This window comes from Onychostoma macrolepis, chromosome 02 (genome assembly GCF_012432095.1).
Source record: "Onychostoma macrolepis isolate SWU-2019 chromosome 02, ASM1243209v1, whole genome shotgun sequence".
NCBI classification, from domain to species: Eukaryota; Metazoa; Chordata; class Actinopteri; order Cypriniformes; family Cyprinidae; genus Onychostoma; species Onychostoma macrolepis.
The window spans coordinates 27,371,440-27,390,958 of NC_081156.1; the positions used below are offsets into that span (position 1 = coordinate 27,371,440).

A 19,519-nucleotide genomic window follows, 5' to 3' on the forward strand; every position below is an offset into this window, starting at 1 on the left:
TAGCCCTCCAGTGTGTCACCTGAGCTCAGCTGGCAAACACAGAGGACCTGCTCTCAGCCCAACACACACACACACACAGATACTCTCACAGATATAGAATCGTTCTCTTTCTCTCACACACACAATCACAAACAAAGAAACTCTCACAGATATAGATTCTCTCCCTCCCGCTAAATGTAACACACAGTTATACAAACTCACACACATGCCAGTTTCACTGTAATGGTTTCATATGAAATTTTCACTTTATTTGGCCCAATTATAGTATAGCCTCTTTTCTCTTGCAGATGTAGCTGTTCAAAAATCCATGAAGTTGACGCTTTTGGCCTTTCTTTAAATACGAAAATCGCATGTCCTGTACACTACGCCTCTCTTCTCGTGCACATTCTGTTTGGCAGCGTATGGTTTCTGGGACGGTGCAAGGCCTGGGAAACTCTGTTGTCCTGGAGACCAAGAACTAGGCAGAGGGCCATTCCCACAACAACCCCTCTACTTGTGTTCGGCACAATATTTCCAGCTATATTCTGTTATTGTGACTCTACTGAACTCGGTGGCAGGCTCTTTGGTGACCAGGAGATGCTAAATGTCAGTTCAGCTGGAAATCTTTAGTGTCATGTTTTACAAGCAACACGTTACTTTCAGTTACTGTTTTTAGGTATGATTAACGGGATATTAAATTTAAACCAAAAAATCTAATATACTGTATATCACCATATACACTACCATTCAAAAGTTTGCAATCACCATAATTCACTAGTAGTTCACCCAAGAATTAACTTTTGCTTAAAGTTTACTCACCGTCAGGCCATCTAAGATGTAGATGAGTTTATTTCTTCATCAGAACAGATTTGGAGAAATTTAGCATTACATCACTTGCTCACCAATGGACCCTGTGCAGTGAATGGGTGCCGTCAGAATGAGAGTCCAAATAGCTGATAAAAACATCACAATCCACAAATAATCCACACCACTCCAGTCCAGCAATTAATGTCTTGTGAAGCGAAAAGCTGGGTGTTTATAAAAACCAGTCCATTAATAAATGGTTTTACTTTCAAACAATTGCTTCTGGCTAATATACAAACTCTTAATTAGCCATAATATTTATTTCTTCAGGCAGAATAACAGTGAAGAAATGCAAAAGATTTACGCAAAAATAACTGTTACGTTGAAAATAAGTAATAATATAGCATAACTAGTTGCTTTTTATTCTAACCTCTACTACTTACTTTCAAATGTAACATTCCCAAACAACACTGACTTGAATGCAACAGCATCTGTTTCTAAACAAAGTCATAATTGAGGACTTCAAATTAAACGAGAACAAACTGCAATGTATATTTTAATATATCTTTATTACTAACTGGTGCAATTTGAAGATTTAACATAAAAAATCAAGTTCGTCATAACATTTGCATATTATCTCATCAAATTAAACTATTAAAACTGGCCTTGACCAGAATGTAAATAAAGATTATTATTCAAAAACTGGAATGAATATAAGAGCTTAGAAGGCCACTAGTGTGAAATCATTTCATCTGAAACCAAAAAGAAGAGAACGAAAACATCATTTGTTGGGTCTTTAAAAGGAAAATACACAACCGAATAGGTCCAAGGAAAATGAACAGATGCTTTACTGATACCACCAAGAGCAAAATGATTATGGATGGCCTAAAAAGCAAAATAATGGCAGGTTTGATTCATGGTGAAGAGAATGTAATGACCAGCAGAGAGGGACCGGTGCTCTAAAAGGCCAAGGCACAAACAATAAACAGCAGTGTATCTGTGTACATCAGTAGTCTGAGATCAGAATAAACAGCAGTCGGTAGTCAGAGAGAAAATCAGATAGCAGTCCTTACTTTCAGAGAGCAGGTGAATAATAATAATAATGTGCATGAGATAATAATTGACTAATAATTGAGTTTTTAATCCGAGATAAAGTGTATAAAGATATTAATGGGCCGCTTTATTGGGCTGATTTGTGACTGATTTGGGGATGGTAATGGACAACGGTGTTTGGACATTGTGCTTATTGACTAGTTTGAATTCAAAAGTTGATCGTAGTGTTTATTCTGGGATAATGACATCAGTATTTAGTTTGTGATCATGGATATTTGAGTTTAATTTGAGTTTAACAGTGTTCAGTCTGAGACGATAATGAGCGGCAGTGTTTAGTCTCATGATCGCATGATTATAGGATGGTTAATGGGATAGTTCACCCAAAAATGAAAATTCTGTCATCATTTACTCAACTCTCACGACTTTCTCACAAAAGAAGATAGTTGGAAAAATGTCTCAGTGTTTTGGACCCCATTGACTTTACTTGTATGGACAAAAACGTTCTTCTTTTAGACAAAATATCATCTTTTGTGTATACAGAAGGAAAAAAATGTATTTTTACTGCCTTGACCTCATCATAACCCCAGGCTTATATCAGACAGAGTAACAGAGAAGGAAAGAATGGAACAAAGAGAAAAAAACAAAAAACATCCATGGTTAAAATTACCAATAAATGAAATAACTAAAACTTTAAGAGTAATTGTTCGTTTCCATTTTATGGCTTTTTTTCTCTGAATTCATACTCTTTTTTTTTTTTTTTTTGTGTGTTACAGGTATATTAGTACTAATATTAGTACTATTTATCTCAAACCCTAAATGCAAGTTTCAAAATTTGATTTGTGCAAGATTTACTGAGCATCAAGTCCCTTGAGTCAGAATTATTCATCCATGTGAATGAGATGGTGAGCGAAACGATGTTAAACGATGCATTATGACAACACTGACTGGAACAACACTTAACTGGACTTGACAAATGACTCGAACCTCAGATTGATGAACTTTGAATTGATCTGAATCTTGATATTAAATATTATCTTGATAATTGATACATTGTGAACTGTATAATAAATAATTAGATAATATGCAGAACCCAGGGGCAGGGTGGTTATAGTTAACTAAAACTAAAACTAAAACAATACAAATAGTTTCAAATAAATGTTAACAGAAATAAAATATAAAAAACTCAAATTGATCTTATTTCAGTTATTTGCCAGGGCAACATTTGTCATTTTCATTTAGTTTAACTTGATGTACTACGGTAATAGAAAAACAAAAAAACACAAGTTTAAAATGAAAATGAAATGGAAAATACACACACACACACACACACGCACAAAAAAAATTATAAAACAAAATTTTACAACAAAACCAGTCAGTAAATTCACATTTGAACACTGAATTTACGCAGGATCTGTTCAATGTGAAACCTTTTGGAAGACCTAAGTATTTGTTTTGGATTAAAACATTCAGTAAGTGTAACTATTATTATTGTAATTTGATAGGTAAACTGGTCAATGTTAAAAACTAATTCTGCTGTGTAAGGATAAAGTTTGGTCATTTCCCACAGTGCGGTTGACGTAGGGTTACCGTAAGGAAACTGTAGTTATCACGGGAACGCTGGTCCCACGGTACAGCGGCAATATTCATTGAGCTGGCAGTTTTATGTGCCGCTCACAGACAGGATGTGCTCATTGGTTGGATTAAGGCCAGACACTTGAGGAATTCCTAACTGAGGCTTTGCTTTTGGTCCTTAAACGGCTAGTGGCGAAAATATGACATGTCCCAGAGTGCAGTTCATGCTGACCAGAGCAAAAAGGTTTGTACAATCTGCAAAAAGGAACTAAAAACAAGCTCAAGATGTGCAGAGAAAGAAGCTTCCTCAAACCCAAGTATTCGAAACGAAAGCAAGTGCAAACCGGAGGAGACGTCGATACATTTAGCTGCTCCGTGGATGAGTCATGCAGTCCATGCATATGAAAAGATGTGTAAATAGAAAAATAAATGTTTACAAAAATGGCATAGCATCTGTTGTGTTCTCCTCCCTTAAAGTTCCCAGTCAAATATAACCACACAGTCTCGATCTGCCGAGTGCAGTGTCTACCACTAGAGATAAAACGCATGCATTCCATGCAGTGCTCTTTGCTTTGCAGGGGTAAAGCGCGACGTGGATACATATTTAGATATGACGAGTATTATGTCTGTGACGTTTTGTGCTGTACAGAGTCTGTAGTCTTTAGAAAGAGTGAGTGAATGTGTGTGAGTGCGTCTTTAGGGTGGTGTTCCCCACGCTCCATCAGAGTGGAACCCATCTCCGGTGGACGAGGGTGGAATAGGTCCGCTGGGGGTAAAGGGATCAGTGTCTGTATCCGTCTCACCCTCGGCTAAATAGCGGCGGTCGCGGCCCCAGCTCGACCCCGCCGTTAACCCTGAGGTCTTGCCCGTGACCTCCTCTTTCTCGGCGGAGATGCTGAATCCGCTGGGCGAGCGTTCCAGCTCCTCGTGAGTGACCGACAACAGCGACAGGGGCGTTCCCACCCTGCGGCCTCCCGAGGACGGGGAGTGGCTTGGCAGTGGGCTGATGGGCAGGACAGTCGGTCTGGGCGGGTTGGCGTCGGAGCGCGTGTAATGCGGCGTGTTGTGAGGCGGCGGGCCGTAGCTGCAGTACACGCGGTCGCCTGCGACGCTGACGGTCAGCGTGGGGTCACAGCGCTCCAAGGTCATGTGGCCGGGACCTGTGAGGTCATGTTGCATATGCATATCCACCAGGAAATCCAGTTTCTTCTCCATGTCTTCCACCTGTGAGTGAGGCGACGACAGTGTTTAGCAAAACAACTCTAGCTAGGCCACACAACCAGCTGTCAGAGCGCAGTACCTGTCTCTCAACCCGCACAAATCTACCCATCATGCTTTGGTCTTCAGGATCTGGCAGGCTTGCTTTGGCAAGATACGACTCGTGTCTGAGAGAGAAAAATGGAGAGGGAATGTAAATGAGAATTGTTGCATCTACTTAATTGAATAAATATAGAAAAATGATAAATTTTTAATAATAAATTATATACCTGCAGAGCTCTTTATTCAATATAGGGATTTATTAGTCATTTATTAAATATGGTTGTGGTTTTATTAGGGTTATGTTCTAGCAAAATAATAGTGTAGCTTTAAATATGTTTAATATAGATTTAAACAATAAAAATATAAAAATAAATATTCCTTAAAGTTTGGTGAGCTTTTACCTTGGTGACTGCTGGGTGGGGTATGGAAATGGTGCTTTCTGGGGTTTCTTGTGTTTTGGAGTGAGAGGTGGTCCTGGTGTCAGTATCAGATCTAGTCTACACATGAAGCAAACAGCAAATATTAGATTATTTTACTCAAAAGAAAATTATATGTTACAGTTTAAACGATGCAAGTGAACAATTTGAAATGGAAAAACGTTTGACTCACTTTATCATCATGAAGTCATTTAAAAGTTTTCTATATTATTTCTTTGAAAATGTGCATGTGTTTGTGTTACCGTGTCTGTAGATATTTGATTCTGGTGAGCATGTCCAGGTGTCCTGCAGAATACTGCTCAATCACATCCTTTACATCATACGGCCTCAGAGTCTCCTTAAAACGCTTCTTACTCAAAAGGAATATTATGATCCTACAAAATGAGAAAAATAAGAGAAGTTCTTTAATGTCTTTTGTAAGTTGTTTTGGATAAAAGCATCTGCTTAATGCATAAATGTAAATGTAATACTAACCAAGGCTGCATTTATTTGATAAAAATACAGAAAAAGTAATTTCATGAAATATTACAATTTAAATATTTTCAAATGTAAATTATTCCGGTGATGACAAAGCTGATTATCATTATCAATGTTGAAAACTGTTGTGCTGCTTAAAATGTGATAGATTTTTTTTCAGAATTGTATGAAGAAGTTCTAAATAACAGGATTTATTTTAAATGAAGATTTTTTTTTGTAAAAATGTAAAACAATTTACTGTTACTTTTAGTCAATTTATTGCTGAAAGAAAGAAAGAACAAAAGAAAGAAATAATAAAAAAAATTACAGAAAAAGTAAAAAAAGATCACAAGTGGTTTTTAAGGGTTATGGACACAAGATTTAATATTTGTGTACCGCAGTGCTCTTATGACTAATTTGAGGGTTGGAATCATCTCCTCCAGCAGTATGTCTGGTGGAAAGCCCTTCTCCTCAGGAGTGGGGTCAGGCAGACCACCTGTATCTACCGTGAAACAACAAAACAAGGTTAGATTAATTGCATTGTGTAAGTGTCTACTATATTTATGTATTTATAGGAGTATCTATTATTATAGTGTGTAAATTGCTAAGAGTGTGTATATGTATGTATACTGAGTATGCATATTAACTGTACAAGTACTGTGTATGCACTAGTTAAAAAGTTTAGTACTTTAAAGAAGTTCAGGTTTTAAAAATGCATCTTGAGTACAGTATGTGAATGTTGTGTGTGTGTGTGTGTGTGTGAGTGTGTCATACCCTCTGAGCTCTGTCTCAGGGCGTAGGCCTTCATTCTGAAAGCAGTTCTGAATCTCTCTCTGTTACTGAACCCTGCTGGTTTACCCTCTTTTGATGGACTCTCCTCAACCGCCTCTGCTGGCCCACAGTTCCCTGACACACTTTCAGGATTGGCAGCAGGCATCATCACACGGGCCCTTACCGTCGACGGTCTCGGGGTCGACAGCCGCACACGTTCCAACAAACTCAACTTCTGACTGAAGAAGAGACAGAATAACAGATGAGTTGAATCTCAGAGCTCTGAACGCATTTAGTTAATATTCCTTATCATCTTGTAATTCTTATTGAGTGTTCATCAAAAGACAAAACAGTCTCTTTGTCTGTAAGAAATCAAAAATGGGAGAAGAGCGGATGTTGATAGTGTCGAACAGCACAGGTCAAGTTAACAAAATCACAAAATAGAAATTATTTCCACTGACATATGGTTTCAATTTTTAATGAAAAATATCTCTTAAAAATATATATATCTCTAACAGTATATATATATATATATATATATATATATATATATATATATACATATATCAGTGTTGTCAAACGATTAATCGCAATTAATCACATCCAAAATAAAAGTTTTTGTTTACATAATATATGTGTAGTGAGGAGTCAGAGGCAATCGGATCCATTTGCAGTGTTTATTAAGATCAGTATAACTAGCAGACAGAGGTCGATCAAGTATTCAAGTATTTTCGGCTTAAATAATTTATTTAAAAATTACGACAGTCTTGTTTTGTGCTCTAGACAGTCCTGTACATATATATTTGCAACCATGTTCTTAATTGAAACGTTTATAAAAAAAAAAAAAAAAAATAAAAAAAATCGCTAGTTTGCTACGCTAACGTTACATTGCTGATTTGCACAACAGTCCCGCAGACTAGCCTTGAATGGACTCCATGCATGTCTACAGTTTTAACAAGTTTGTAAAACGATCCAAAGTTTGTGATCAACACTTGTCGGCTCTGGTGACGTAGCAGCCAGCTAGCGACGGTGTATGATGACGTAACCGTAACCAAGTGGTGTCTCATTTCATAGGGGTATGTTTTCACCCCTAGCGCTTACCACTCGGTTTCGAGGGACAAGGGCTAGGGGTAAGACGAAGGGTAAGGGGTAAGACAGAGAAATGGGATTCACCCTAATGCTTCAGCTGTCTCAAATGCTGTGGGTAGTTTTGTGAGGGGAATTAGACGGCAGGCTTTGGAGAAACGGTCGATCACGGTGAGTATGGTGGTGAAGTGAATGGAGTTGGGTAGATCTGTTACGAAGTCGATGGCGATATGGGACCAAGGTCGTTGAGGAATGGGAAGGGGATGGAGAAGACCTGCTGGTCGATGATGGGACGACTTGGAGATGTTGCAAGTGTCACATTTCTGCATGAACCGTGTTACATCTGTTTGTAGGGTCGCCCACCAGAAGCGATTAGAGACTAGTTGAATGGTGGCATTGATACCTGGATGACCTGGGCACTAGGGAGTTCGTGGACCCACTGCATGACCCTAAGATGTAGAGCGGAGGGAACGTAGGTTCGATCAGGCGGGCATTCGGCCGGAGTTGGATCATTAATGAGGGCTTCGGAAATCTCAGTCATAATGTCCCACTGTACAGGTGCTTGAATGATAGTGGAAGGCAGAATGGGTTCGGCCGTGTTAGATGTGGGAAGATGGTCGAACTGTCTTGATAGGGCGTCCGCCTTGCCATTCTTAGATCCGGGTCGATAAGTTACTTTGAAGTCAAAACGGGAGAAGAACAGGGACCATCTTGCCTGTCTGGGGTTGAGTCGTTTGACGGATCTGATGTACTCGAGGTTGCGGTGATCTGTTAACACGAGGAATGGTACTTTTGCCCCCTGTAACCAATGCCGCCACTCCTCAAAGGCGGCCTTCATGGCCAATAATTCTCGATCACCCATATCGTAATTCCTCTCCGCTGAGTTGAGTTTGCGGGAGTAGAAAGCACATGGGAATAGTTTGGATGGATTACCATGACGCTGGGAAAGAACTGCCCCGATTCCAGTGTTCGAAGCATCCACCTCTACGGTGAATTCCAGGTCAGGATTGGGATGATGTAAGATGGGAGCTGAAGTTCTTTTAGCTGCTGGAAGGATTGTTCGCTGGTAAGTGTCCAATCTAGACGTTGTTTACCCCCTTGAAGTAAAGATGTGAGGGGAGCCGCGATCACACTGAAGTTCCTGATGAAGCGTCGATAGAAATTTGCAAATCCCAGGAAACGCTGAAGTTCCTTTACTGTTGTGGGCTTAGGCCAATTGAGCACTGCCTGCACTTTACTGTCGTCCATGGTAACCCCCTCAGAGTTGATGACATAGCCCAAGAATGAGATCTGTGTCTGGTGGAACTCACATTTCTGTACCTTGGCGTACAGTTGGTGTTTGATGAGCCGCTGGAGCACTGCCCTGACGTGTTTGACATGGGTCTCAAGGGAGTTAAGAGTATATCAGAATATCGTCAATGTAGACGATGACGAATTGGTTCAGCATGTCCCAGAAGACCTCATTGATGAAGGCCTGGAACACAGAAGGACTGTTGGCTAGTCCGAACGGCATAACCCGATATTCATAGTGCCCGGATGTGGTCGAGAAAGCTGTCTTCCACTTGTCTCCCTCTCTAATTCGAATCAGGTTGTATGCACTGCGCTGATCTAGCTTAGTGAAGTATTTGGCGGTACGGAGCTGTTCGAGGGCGGCTGGGACCAGGGGTAATGGATAGCGAAACTTGATGGTGATGTCGTTGAGTGCTCAATAATCAATGCAGGGTCGGAGGCCTCCGTCCTTCTTCTTGACGAAGAAAAACCCCGCTGATGCTGGAGACTTTGATGGTACAATAAACCCTTTGACAACTCCTCCTCGATGTACTGCTTCATAGTCTCTGACTCGGGTTGTGAGAGAGGGAAGATTTTGCCTCTAGTGGGCATAGACCCTGGGATAAGGTCTATGGTACAGTCGCTAGGTCGATGCGGAGGGAGTTTGGAGGCTTTGGCCTTACTGAAGGCCTCTGACAGGTCCTAGTATTCGATGGGTAATTCAAGGAGATCTTTGAGCACGGGCCTCTCTTTCATGGGGAGAGCAGTTGATTTGGGGCTTGAAGTCAGACAGTGGTGTTGACAGAACTCTGACCAATAGAGAATTTGCTGTGTCGACCATGAGATGCGGGGATTGTGTCTCTCCAGCCACGGCAAGCCCAGGATGACAGGATTCTGAGGAGATTCAATGGCGAACAGCCTAATGGACTCGGTGTGTAGGGCTCCGGTTTGAATTTGTAATTCGGGAGTCAGGTATTTGATCCTCCCAGAGCCCAGCGGTCGTCCGTCTAGTGCTGCCACCGCTACCCGGGATTCACATGAAATGAGAGGAAGGTTATGAGACTTGGCAAATGAAATATCAATGAAATTCCCCGCTGCCCCAGAATCAATCATGGCTAGTGTCTCGATTCCTCCCTCCTCCCTGTTAATAGTGATGGGGATTCCAAAAGAAGTACGGTGATCGTGATCAGCACTCACCATAGTTGAATCTCGCCAGGATGGACGAGCGGGACAGGCAGCCCTCAGATGCCCCGATTCCCCGCAGTACAGACACAGATGTTGACGGATGCGTCTCTCCCTCTCCTCAGCGGAGAGACGGGTGACACCGACCTGCATGGGTTCTGGTTCTGGGAGTCTCTGGGTGCTGGGCTGAGGTAGGGCTGGACGACGAGTGCGTGGTGAGCGCATCAAATTATCAATGCGGATGGTCAGCTCCATGAATTGTTCTATGGTTCTCCCCTCGTCACGGCAGGCCAGTTCAGACTGAAGCCCCTCGTTAAGTCCTTTTCGGTAGAGCAGTTTAAGGGGATCGTCCTCCCAACCAGTCTGAGCAGCGAGTGTACGGAAAGCGAGGGTGTAATCCGCCACAGTGCTGTTGCCCTAGCGTAGAGTGAGCAGCTCCTCACCCACCTCCTTTCCACTGGCCGAGTGTTCAAAAACCTCCCGGAACTGACGAAGGAAGTTGTTATAAGAGGGAAAAGACATGCGGTTTCCCTCCCACATCGCGGTGGCCCACTCCAATGCTCTGCCAGTAAGCAGTGAGCAAATAAACGAGACTTGGCTGTCATCTGTGGAGAAAGTGAGAGGTTGTTGGTTGATGTAGAGGTAACATTGCATAAGAAAGCCCTTACATTTCTCCGGGTACCCGTCGTATTTGTCGGGAAGCGAAAGTTGTGGGTTGTGAGGAGTGGTTGGCACCGGCGCTGGTGCGGGCGGAGTGGGGTTCGGTGGCAGATTCGCCACGTCGGGGGTTTGCAGCGTCCTCACTAACTCCTCGGTGAGTGAGGTGAGCTTCTGCAGCTGTTGATGATGTGCGGCTAGCATCGAGGCTTAAGCTGATACCTCAGTGGAGAGCTGATTTAACACTGCTGGGTCCTGGTGTGGCGAAGTCTTCTGTAGTGAGGAGTCAGAGGCAATTGGATCCATTTGCAGTGTTTATTAAGATCAGTATAACAAGCAGACAGAGGTCGATCAACAGCGTCTTGGATAACACAGAGAACCAGAATCATAAACGTATTACCAGGCTTGGGTCGGGGCAGGCGGCAGGCAGGGATCAGGTCAGAGTCAGAACAAACAATCAAAGGGGCAGGCGTCAGAGAATTCCAAAGGTCAAGGCAGTCCAGGATCAAACACAGAATAACAGTCAAAGTAAAACGCTCAGAAATGTCAGACAGGCTAAACAAGACTTCGCGTTGGAGGAGAGTGAGAGTGTGGCTTATATAGCGGGGTTGATAGAGAACACTTGGCGGTGATTAGTCCTAGGTACGGGGTGTGTGGGAAATGGAGTCCATACGAGTGTTAGTACTCGGGTGAGGCGCCCTCCGATGGTGATCGGAGAGAGCCACAGAGGCCTGGCTTGTGACAATATGTATGTGTACTGTGTATATTTATTATGCCTATATAAATACACACACATGCATGTATATATTTTAAAAAATATATGTTATGTTTATTTATTAAATATATTTATTTATAATATAAATTATATGAATATAAATATAGACATGTAATTACATGTAAATATTTTCAAAATAAATACTGTGTGTGTATATTTATATATATACATAATAAATATACACAGTACACACACATTATGCAAACAAAAACTTTTATTTTGGATGTGATTAATTGCGATTAATTGTTTGACAGCACTAATATATACTGTATATAAATATATTAGGGTTGTCAATGCTAACGCGTTAACGCATGCAATTAATCTAAAAAATGTAATGCGTTAATATTTTTTTTTATGCAAATTAATCATTTGTTGAGGTTTGACCCCAACTTCTTCCCGTCATCGCAGCGCGGAAGGTCATCTATCATTGTGTGATAAGGGTACAACGAACCAGTGTTGCCAGGGTCTTTGGGTCAATTGGGCTATTTTGAAAATACAGTCGTGGGAAAAAATTACAGAGCCGTGGGTTGCGTTTTTTTGGGCTACTTTTATAATGTACCGCGGCCGTCCAAAGTGTATATAGACAAATAAAAAGTAAAATAGATCCTTTTACTAATGTGTATTATACATGGAATGTATCCCTGGCAACTTAAGAACGGAGAGGCGGTTGTAACATCACAAACAACGTGAGTTTCAGCCAGAGCATACTAGGGATGTGCGGGACTAGTCGACTAGTCGACTAAACGGTTCAGCTCCTGCTAGTCGACACTGAAATCAATAGTCTATTAAACGAGAGAAAAAAAAAATACCATAAATTTAACGTTACATTTAAAACATTTTAACAACAAGCTAAAATAAAACTTTTGAAAAATAATAAATATCAAAATATTTAACTATTTTTAAAAGCGATTCATGGAAACTATATTTTTACCTCAGACGTCGCATGCCTTTTCTTCTCGTCAGTTGCGGCGAGATCAAAATGACCAGCGAAGAACCAGCAAGGTGTGGGATTATTTTGAATTAGAAGGAAACGGAAAAGTTTTGTGTAAACTGTGTAATGTCAAATTGGCTTACAATAACTCTACTGGAGCGATGCGTAATCATATTCAATACAGGCACGTATGCGTTAGCTTGAAGACAAAGCCACCAAATGTCAATCATGTCATACACTACAACCTGCCGCTGAGGTCCGCGATCCCATCCGCGCCATCTATTCCTCTAAAACCCACTTCGGTGGTGGTGCGGGATTTCCAGGCTCTTTTCGAAATGGTCTGCTTGCTTGTAGTTATCTCTCTGCGTGCCTGTGACTTCAGTTCCTGCCGAGCGCGTTTTTTTTTTCAAGTGCAGAATCGCCTCTAGTCCCGTCTTTCGCCAGACCACGTTAACATGTTAAATTCACTGAACAAATGCGCATGGTCTGAGTAAGTAAAACGAGCATTGTTTTGTTTTTAGACAATATAGCCAACATGAAGTACATTTTTAATGTTTATATGAAAATGAAGAATTCTGTCAGTCTATTTTCCATTTCTGCATTTCTCCAGCTGATCTGAATAAATAAGCTATGCACTGGTTTATGTTGAGTTATGCTCTTCCTTATTTTCTGTTTAACGATCGCCTAAAATTAAATGATGATAACGTGAGGCAAGCATACGGCATAATCGTGACCTGTTTTTAGCAGATTTCATTGAGGGATTTGACAGTGTGATGCAAAGATTAAGTACTTCAAGTGTAGGCTGTTATACACGCACATTTTTTTTTTCTTTTGCCATTTTTTGGGGAGTTTCTAGCTTTTAGACTAGTCGGATACAAAACTTCCGTTTAAACGACTGTCAAATTAGTCGTAGCGCACATCCCTAGAGCATACATGTTAAGGCTTTTACACAGCAGAAATAAACATGACAACAGCCACTATAGATTATATAAGATAATAAACACACGATTACGATAGGAGATGGTTTGTATGTGATTTTCTTGAGATTTGGATATTTTCATAACAATAACGAATGTGTACATCTGAAATGCTCATTTGTACAGCAATAAAAAAGGCTATAAATAGCATATTTTAACAACAGTAAACGACCAAATTCCACATGTGATCGCAAAAGGAAGTTATTACAAACACTCGATGGTGGTTTAAATTGAGTTCTGAGTAAAGTGTACTATTAATCTCATAACCGTTTATGTAGCATGATGCCAATGTTAGCTCTAATGCACCTGCAGAACAGGTCCAATTCTTCTTCATAATGCATTTTGTCATAATACTTCATGTAAGGTTGCAAGAAAATGTTTTGTTGTATTTATTTAGAAATACTTTTGATAATAGTTGGGTTAATGTATAATGGGATTGAAGCGATGTGGCTTGGTAAACGTTTTATTGCCAGTATAAAGGCTGATAGTGGCTGAATAAAAACAAAAGAATAATAAAGATTATGTCTCATACCTGGCGGAGGTGTGAAAGGTTCTGTTTTCTTAAACTAGTTTGTCAAAAAGCTAGTTTAAGGAAATAGAACCTTTCACACTTCTGCCAGGTATGAGACATAATCCTTATTATTCTTTTATCATTATTCTTTTGTTTTTATTTAGCCATTATCAGCCTTTATACTTGCAATAAAATGTTTACCAAGCCACGTTTCAAGCTTCAATCCCAGTATACATTTAACCAACTATTATCAATAGTATTTCTAAATAAATACAACAAAACATTTTCTTGCGACCTTACGTGAAGTATTATGACAAAATGAAGAATTATGAAGAAGAATTGGAACTGTTCTGCAGCTGCATTAGAGCTAATATTAGCATCATGCTACATAAGACAATTTATGAGATTAATAGTACACTTTTACTCAGAACTCACTTCAAACCACCATCGAGTGTTTGTAATAACTTCCTTTTACGATCACATGTGGAATTTGGTCGTTTACTGTTGTTAAAATATGCTATTTATAGCCTTTTATATCGCTGCACAAATTAGCATTTCAGATGTACACATTCAACTCCAGAAAATCACATACAAACCATATCTATCGTAATCGTGTGTTTATTATCTTATATAATCTATAGTGGCTGTTGTCATGTTTATTTCTGCTGTGTAAAAGCCTTAACATGTATGATCTGGCTGAAACTCACGTTGTTTGTGATGTTACAACCGCCTCTCCGTTCTTAAGTTGCCAGGGATACATTCCATGTATAATACACATTAGTAAAAGGATCTATTTTAATTTTTATTTAACTATATACACCTTGGGCGGCCGCGGTACATTATAAAAGTAGCCCAATAAACCGCAGCCCACGGCTCTGTAATTTTTTCCCGCGACTGTATTTTCAAAATAGCACACTTGTGCCGTTACCCTGGCAACACTGGTTCGCTGTACCCTCATCACACAATGATAGATAACCTTCCGCGCTGCGATGACAGGAAGAAGTTGGGGTCAAACCTTATCAAACGATTAACCTGCGTTAAAAAAATATTAACGTGTACATTTTTTTTGATTAATCGCATGCGTTAATGCGTTACCGTTGACACCCCTAATATATATATATATATATATATATATGGATTAACTACCGTTCAAAAGGCTGAATTTTAAAAAGTGACAGTAGAGACATTTATTAAATTCATTGGTCACACTTTATATTAGGTGGCCTTAACTACTATGTACTTGCATCAAAAAATAAGTACAATGTACTTATTGTGGTCATATTGTATTGCAAAACACTTTTGCTGCTACTGAGCTGGGATATGGGTAAGGTTAGGGACAGGATTGGTGGTATGGGTAGGTTTAAGAGTGGGTTAAGGTGTAAGGGATGGGTCAACAGTGTAATTATAAATGTAATTACAGAAATTAATTACAGATGTAACTACATATAGGTATTTTTAAAAATATAAGTACAATGTAAAAACATGTATGTACACAATAAGTGCATTGTACCAAATGATTAATTGAAATGTAAGTACACAGTAGTTAAGGCCACCTAATATAAAGTGGGACCAATTCATTTATTAGACTTCTATTTCAAATAAATGGAAAAAATATTAAGCAACTCTGATAATAAGAAGAAATATTTCTTAAACCAAATCATCGTATTAAAACGATTTCTGAAGGATCATGTGACACGGAAGACTGACGTAATGGCTACTGAAAATTCAACTTTGCCATCACAGAAATAAATTACATTTCATATTATACTTGAATAAAAACACTTATTTTAAATTGTAATAATACTTCACAATATTACTGTTTTTACAGCACTTTTGATTAAATAAATGCAGGATTGATGAGAGAATATTTGAAATATTATATTTACCAGTCTTAGTTAACTTTTAAACTATACTCAAACTCAAAAACTATTCAGAACTAATTTCAACTTTCAAGCCAACATTAAAGTTAATCTCAAACTTTACTTTTCTAGTTTAATGTAAGTGAGTATGAAGGCAGTAGGTCTATGCAAAGGTGCGCAGGGCCCTCCACAAGAGATAAAGCCTTGGGGAATCAGTTAGTCTTAATGTGGTCCTACACACACACACACGCACACACTTTTGTGAAAAGTGGGGACATCCCATAGGCATAATAGGTTTTTATACTGTACAAACTGTATGTGCTATTGCCCTACACCTAAACCTACCCTTTGTGCTATTTCAGATTTTCAGTACACTCCATTCTGTGTGATTTATAAGCGTTTTGAAAAGTGGGGACATGGGGTAATGTCCTGAAAAGTCACCTTCTCCTTGTAATACCTATGTCATACCCTTGTCATTAAACAAATTTATGTCCTCATTTGTCACAAAAACGCGCGCACGCACACGCACGCACACACACACACACACACACACACACACTCTCTCTCTTCCTGCAGGAGAAACTGAACCCTTCCAAAGAAACAACGCAGGGCATTCTCTTGTGAAGGGTCCCCAAGGATGGACACACACACACACACACACACACACACACAGACATAGACTATGCGCTGTGGCACACACAGTATCTCTTGAGTACAGTGAAAAGAAGAAAATTGAAGTGGTGAGAGAGACTGAAACATCTTGAAATGCTCCACAATTACAGCTTATTACCAACCAGTTACTGATAAAACACTTTCCCACACACACACACAAAACACAATCTGTCTACAGTCGATTCAAATTGTCTGAGAGGGTTTTTATGATTGAAGTGACTCTGTGTGTTTATGTGTGTGTGTTGTAGATACATCGGACATACAGGAAAGCAGTGAAAACGTGAGAACAGACAGGAAGAGAATCAACGCATAGATTTCACATGAAAAAAATGAATGGAGCAAAATATCACAAGCTACTTAACAGTGTGTGTGTATGATCCAGTTTCTCCATTTTGGACTTGTTTTAGTAGGTCATTGATAATGTCAGACTGCAGGTTTCCCAGCCATTTGGCTTTGTTTGTATGTGTGTGTGTACGTATTTGTACCAGTAGGTCAGGTTTTGCTTACATTGTGAGAACAAAATGTCTGTAAATGGATGGTAAGACCTGAAATCACCTGCATACTAGACAATGTTTTAATAAAAATATAAAAGTGCTTAAAGGATTGGTCAGGAAATGAAGTCATAAGGAATCAAGATTCTGATTCAACTTAGCAAGTCTATTATTGATTATTTTACTGAGCACTTTTCAAAAAGCAGCTCTTCCTTTCAAAAATTAGTCTAAACTAAACAATAATGCTAAACAATGCGTTTTCTCACAAACTTTTTTGTTCCTTAAAAAATGTGTTTGCTTGCAAAACTTTTGCATTCCCGTGATAGTTTGCGTTTGTTTGCAAATATTTTGCATTCTCCTGAGAAACTTTTGTGTTCGCTTGCATATCCTTGTGTTCCCCATTAAATTTTGTATTAATTCGCAAATATCTTGCATTCCCTGGAGAAACTTTGCATGCACTTGCATAAAAGAAATAATAGAAATAATATGAGGCGGGAGGAAAAACAGTGCTCAGGGAAGCATATATATTGACGAGAGAATGCATAAAGTTTGTGAGTGAATGCAAAGTTTCTTAGGGCAATTTTGTGAGCAAATGTGAAAACTATGAAATATATTTTTAGGTCACCGGTAGTGATAATGTCAGGCTACAAGTTTCCCAGTGTATGTGGATATTTGCGCAGGTGTGTATTTGTGTAGGTGTGTGTTTTGCACTAATGTATTAGCAGTATTAATGTGTAATCTGATCTCTGATCTGGACTGAACATGGATTACAGGTCTCGGGTCAGGCGCTACAAACAAGCCCAGCACTCAATCCAACTCTCCCTCTGTTTCTATCTGTAAATCTTCCATCTTTTAACAAATGGACTGTCAGGCCAGTGTCCAGGTCAAGGACAACTGATACTCATTATTATTATATATGCAGTCCATCTTTGTCAAGGCTCGTCATGCTTAGATCGCTAATAACAGTTCCCATCATTTTCCTTACAGTGACATGGACGTCACACATCCAGCCGTCCATTAAATTCTCCCACACACACACTCAAGTTCCCTCTCCCTCGCTCTGCTCTGACACCGTCATCTATCAGTGATCCATAATTCACTCTTTTCTAATGGACTTGGTAATATCACATATAGAACTACTGTCCACGTGTCCCCGAACTGAGAAACGAGCTCTCCCAATCACTCACACACACAGAAACGCACTGCTGGTCATTACGCCTTTGGCACTGAATTAATGGAGGTGGTGGTTATGAGGAGTTATTTAAGGAAACACATTTCACAGATTCATTAATTTCACACTTCCCAGAGATGCTGTAAATCTTTAAAACAGTGAACGAGAGACAGAGGGAATGAGAGCAAGAGAGAGACTTACCTAGCCATAACCTCAAGAGGCTCCTTCCTGCAGGTGACAGAAACAACACACACATTTAGTTTGACCAGATTACATTTATGATAAATAACAAAACTCTCTTCATTGGCTCCGAATGACCACTAGGGTGCATTTGAGTATTCACATACACAAATGCGTTTTCACGTAACTGTGGTAATATTTGTAAACAAGTATGAAATTAATTTCATTTACCAAAAATAATTAAACAGATCAAAAGAATAGTGCTAGATATAGTTTGTTTATTGGTTGCTAGTTAGAAGTACTCAGTTTTACTAACTGAAATCACAATGCCAAGTGTCAGTAAGGGAGCAGTATGAATAAATGACCCTGCTGATTTTGTACGTTTGCCCACTGACAAAGAAATGATCAGTCTATAATTTTAATGGTAGGTTTATTTGAACAGTGAGAGAGAATAACAACAAAAAAATCCAGAAAAGTTATAAATTGATTTGCATTTTAATGAGTCAAATAAGTATTTGATCCCCTATCAATCAGCAAGATTTCTGGCTCCCAGGTGTCTTTTATACAGGTAAGGAGCTGAGATGAGGAGAGAGCGCTCCTAATCTCAGTTTGTTACCTGTATAAAAGACACCTGTCCACAGAAGCAATCAATCAATCAGGTTCCAAACTCTCCACCATGGCCAAGACCAAAGAGCTGTCCAAGGACGTCAGGGACAAGACTGTAGACCTACACAAGGCTGGAATGGGCTACAAGACCATCGCCAAGCAGCTTGGTGAGAAGCTGACAACAGTTGTGTGATTATTCGCAAATGGAAGAAACACAAAATAACTGTCAATCTCCCTCGGTCTGGGACTCCATGCAAGATCTCAGAAACGGTGAGGAATCAGCCCATAACTACATGGGAGGATCTTGTCAATGATCTCAAGGCAGCTGGGACCATAGTCACCAAGAAAACAATTGGTAACACACTACGCCGTGAAGGCGAAATCCTGCAGCGCCCGCATGGTCCCCCTGCTCAAGAAAGCACATGTACAGCCCGTCTGAAGTTTGCCAATGATTCAGAGAAGAACTGGGTGAAAGTGTTGTGGTCAGATGAGACCAAAATCAAGCTCTTTGCCATCAACTCAACTCGCCGTGTTTGGAGGAGGAGGAATGCTTCCTATGACCTCAAGAACACCATCCCCACCGTCAAACATGGAAGTGGAAACATTATGCTTTGGGGGTGTTTTTCTGCTAAGGGGACAGGACAACTGCACCGCATCAAAGGGACGATGGACGGGGCCATGTACCGTCAGGGCCAGGGCATTGAAAATGGGTCGTGGATGGGTATTCCAGCATGACAGTGACCCAAAACACACAGCCAAGGCAACAAAGGAGTGGCTCAAGAAGAAGCACAGCCAGTCTCCAGACCTTAATCCCATAGAA

The 19,519-nt window shown here is 40.0% G+C and overlaps 1 protein-coding gene across 3 annotated transcripts in view; it reads right to left on the minus strand.

Moving 5' to 3' along the window:
• Window positions 1–1,366: 1,366 nt before the first annotated feature.
• The window catches only part of kcnq3 (potassium voltage-gated channel, KQT-like subfamily, member 3), a 56,042-nt gene continuing 37,889 nt past the window's right edge, over window positions 1,367–19,519 (minus strand). For 2 of the 3 annotated variants that reach the window (XM_058794592.1, XM_058794600.1), the window contains exons 12-18: window positions 18,115–18,141; window positions 6,336–6,571; window positions 5,958–6,063; window positions 5,348–5,479; window positions 5,070–5,165; window positions 4,709–4,793; window positions 1,367–4,632 (exon numbers count right to left, since the gene is read on the minus strand). In XM_058794592.1, coding sequence (XP_058650575.1) covers window positions 4,105–4,632; window positions 4,709–4,793; window positions 5,070–5,165; window positions 5,348–5,479; window positions 5,958–6,063; window positions 6,336–6,571; window positions 18,115–18,141 — 1,210 coding nt within the window. In that variant the 3' untranslated portion in view covers window positions 1,367–4,104. The remainder of the gene's footprint in view (window positions 4,633–4,708; window positions 4,794–5,069; window positions 5,166–5,347; window positions 5,480–5,957; window positions 6,064–6,335; window positions 6,572–18,114; window positions 18,142–19,519) is intronic. The other variant, XM_058794608.1, reaches the window with a different exon arrangement.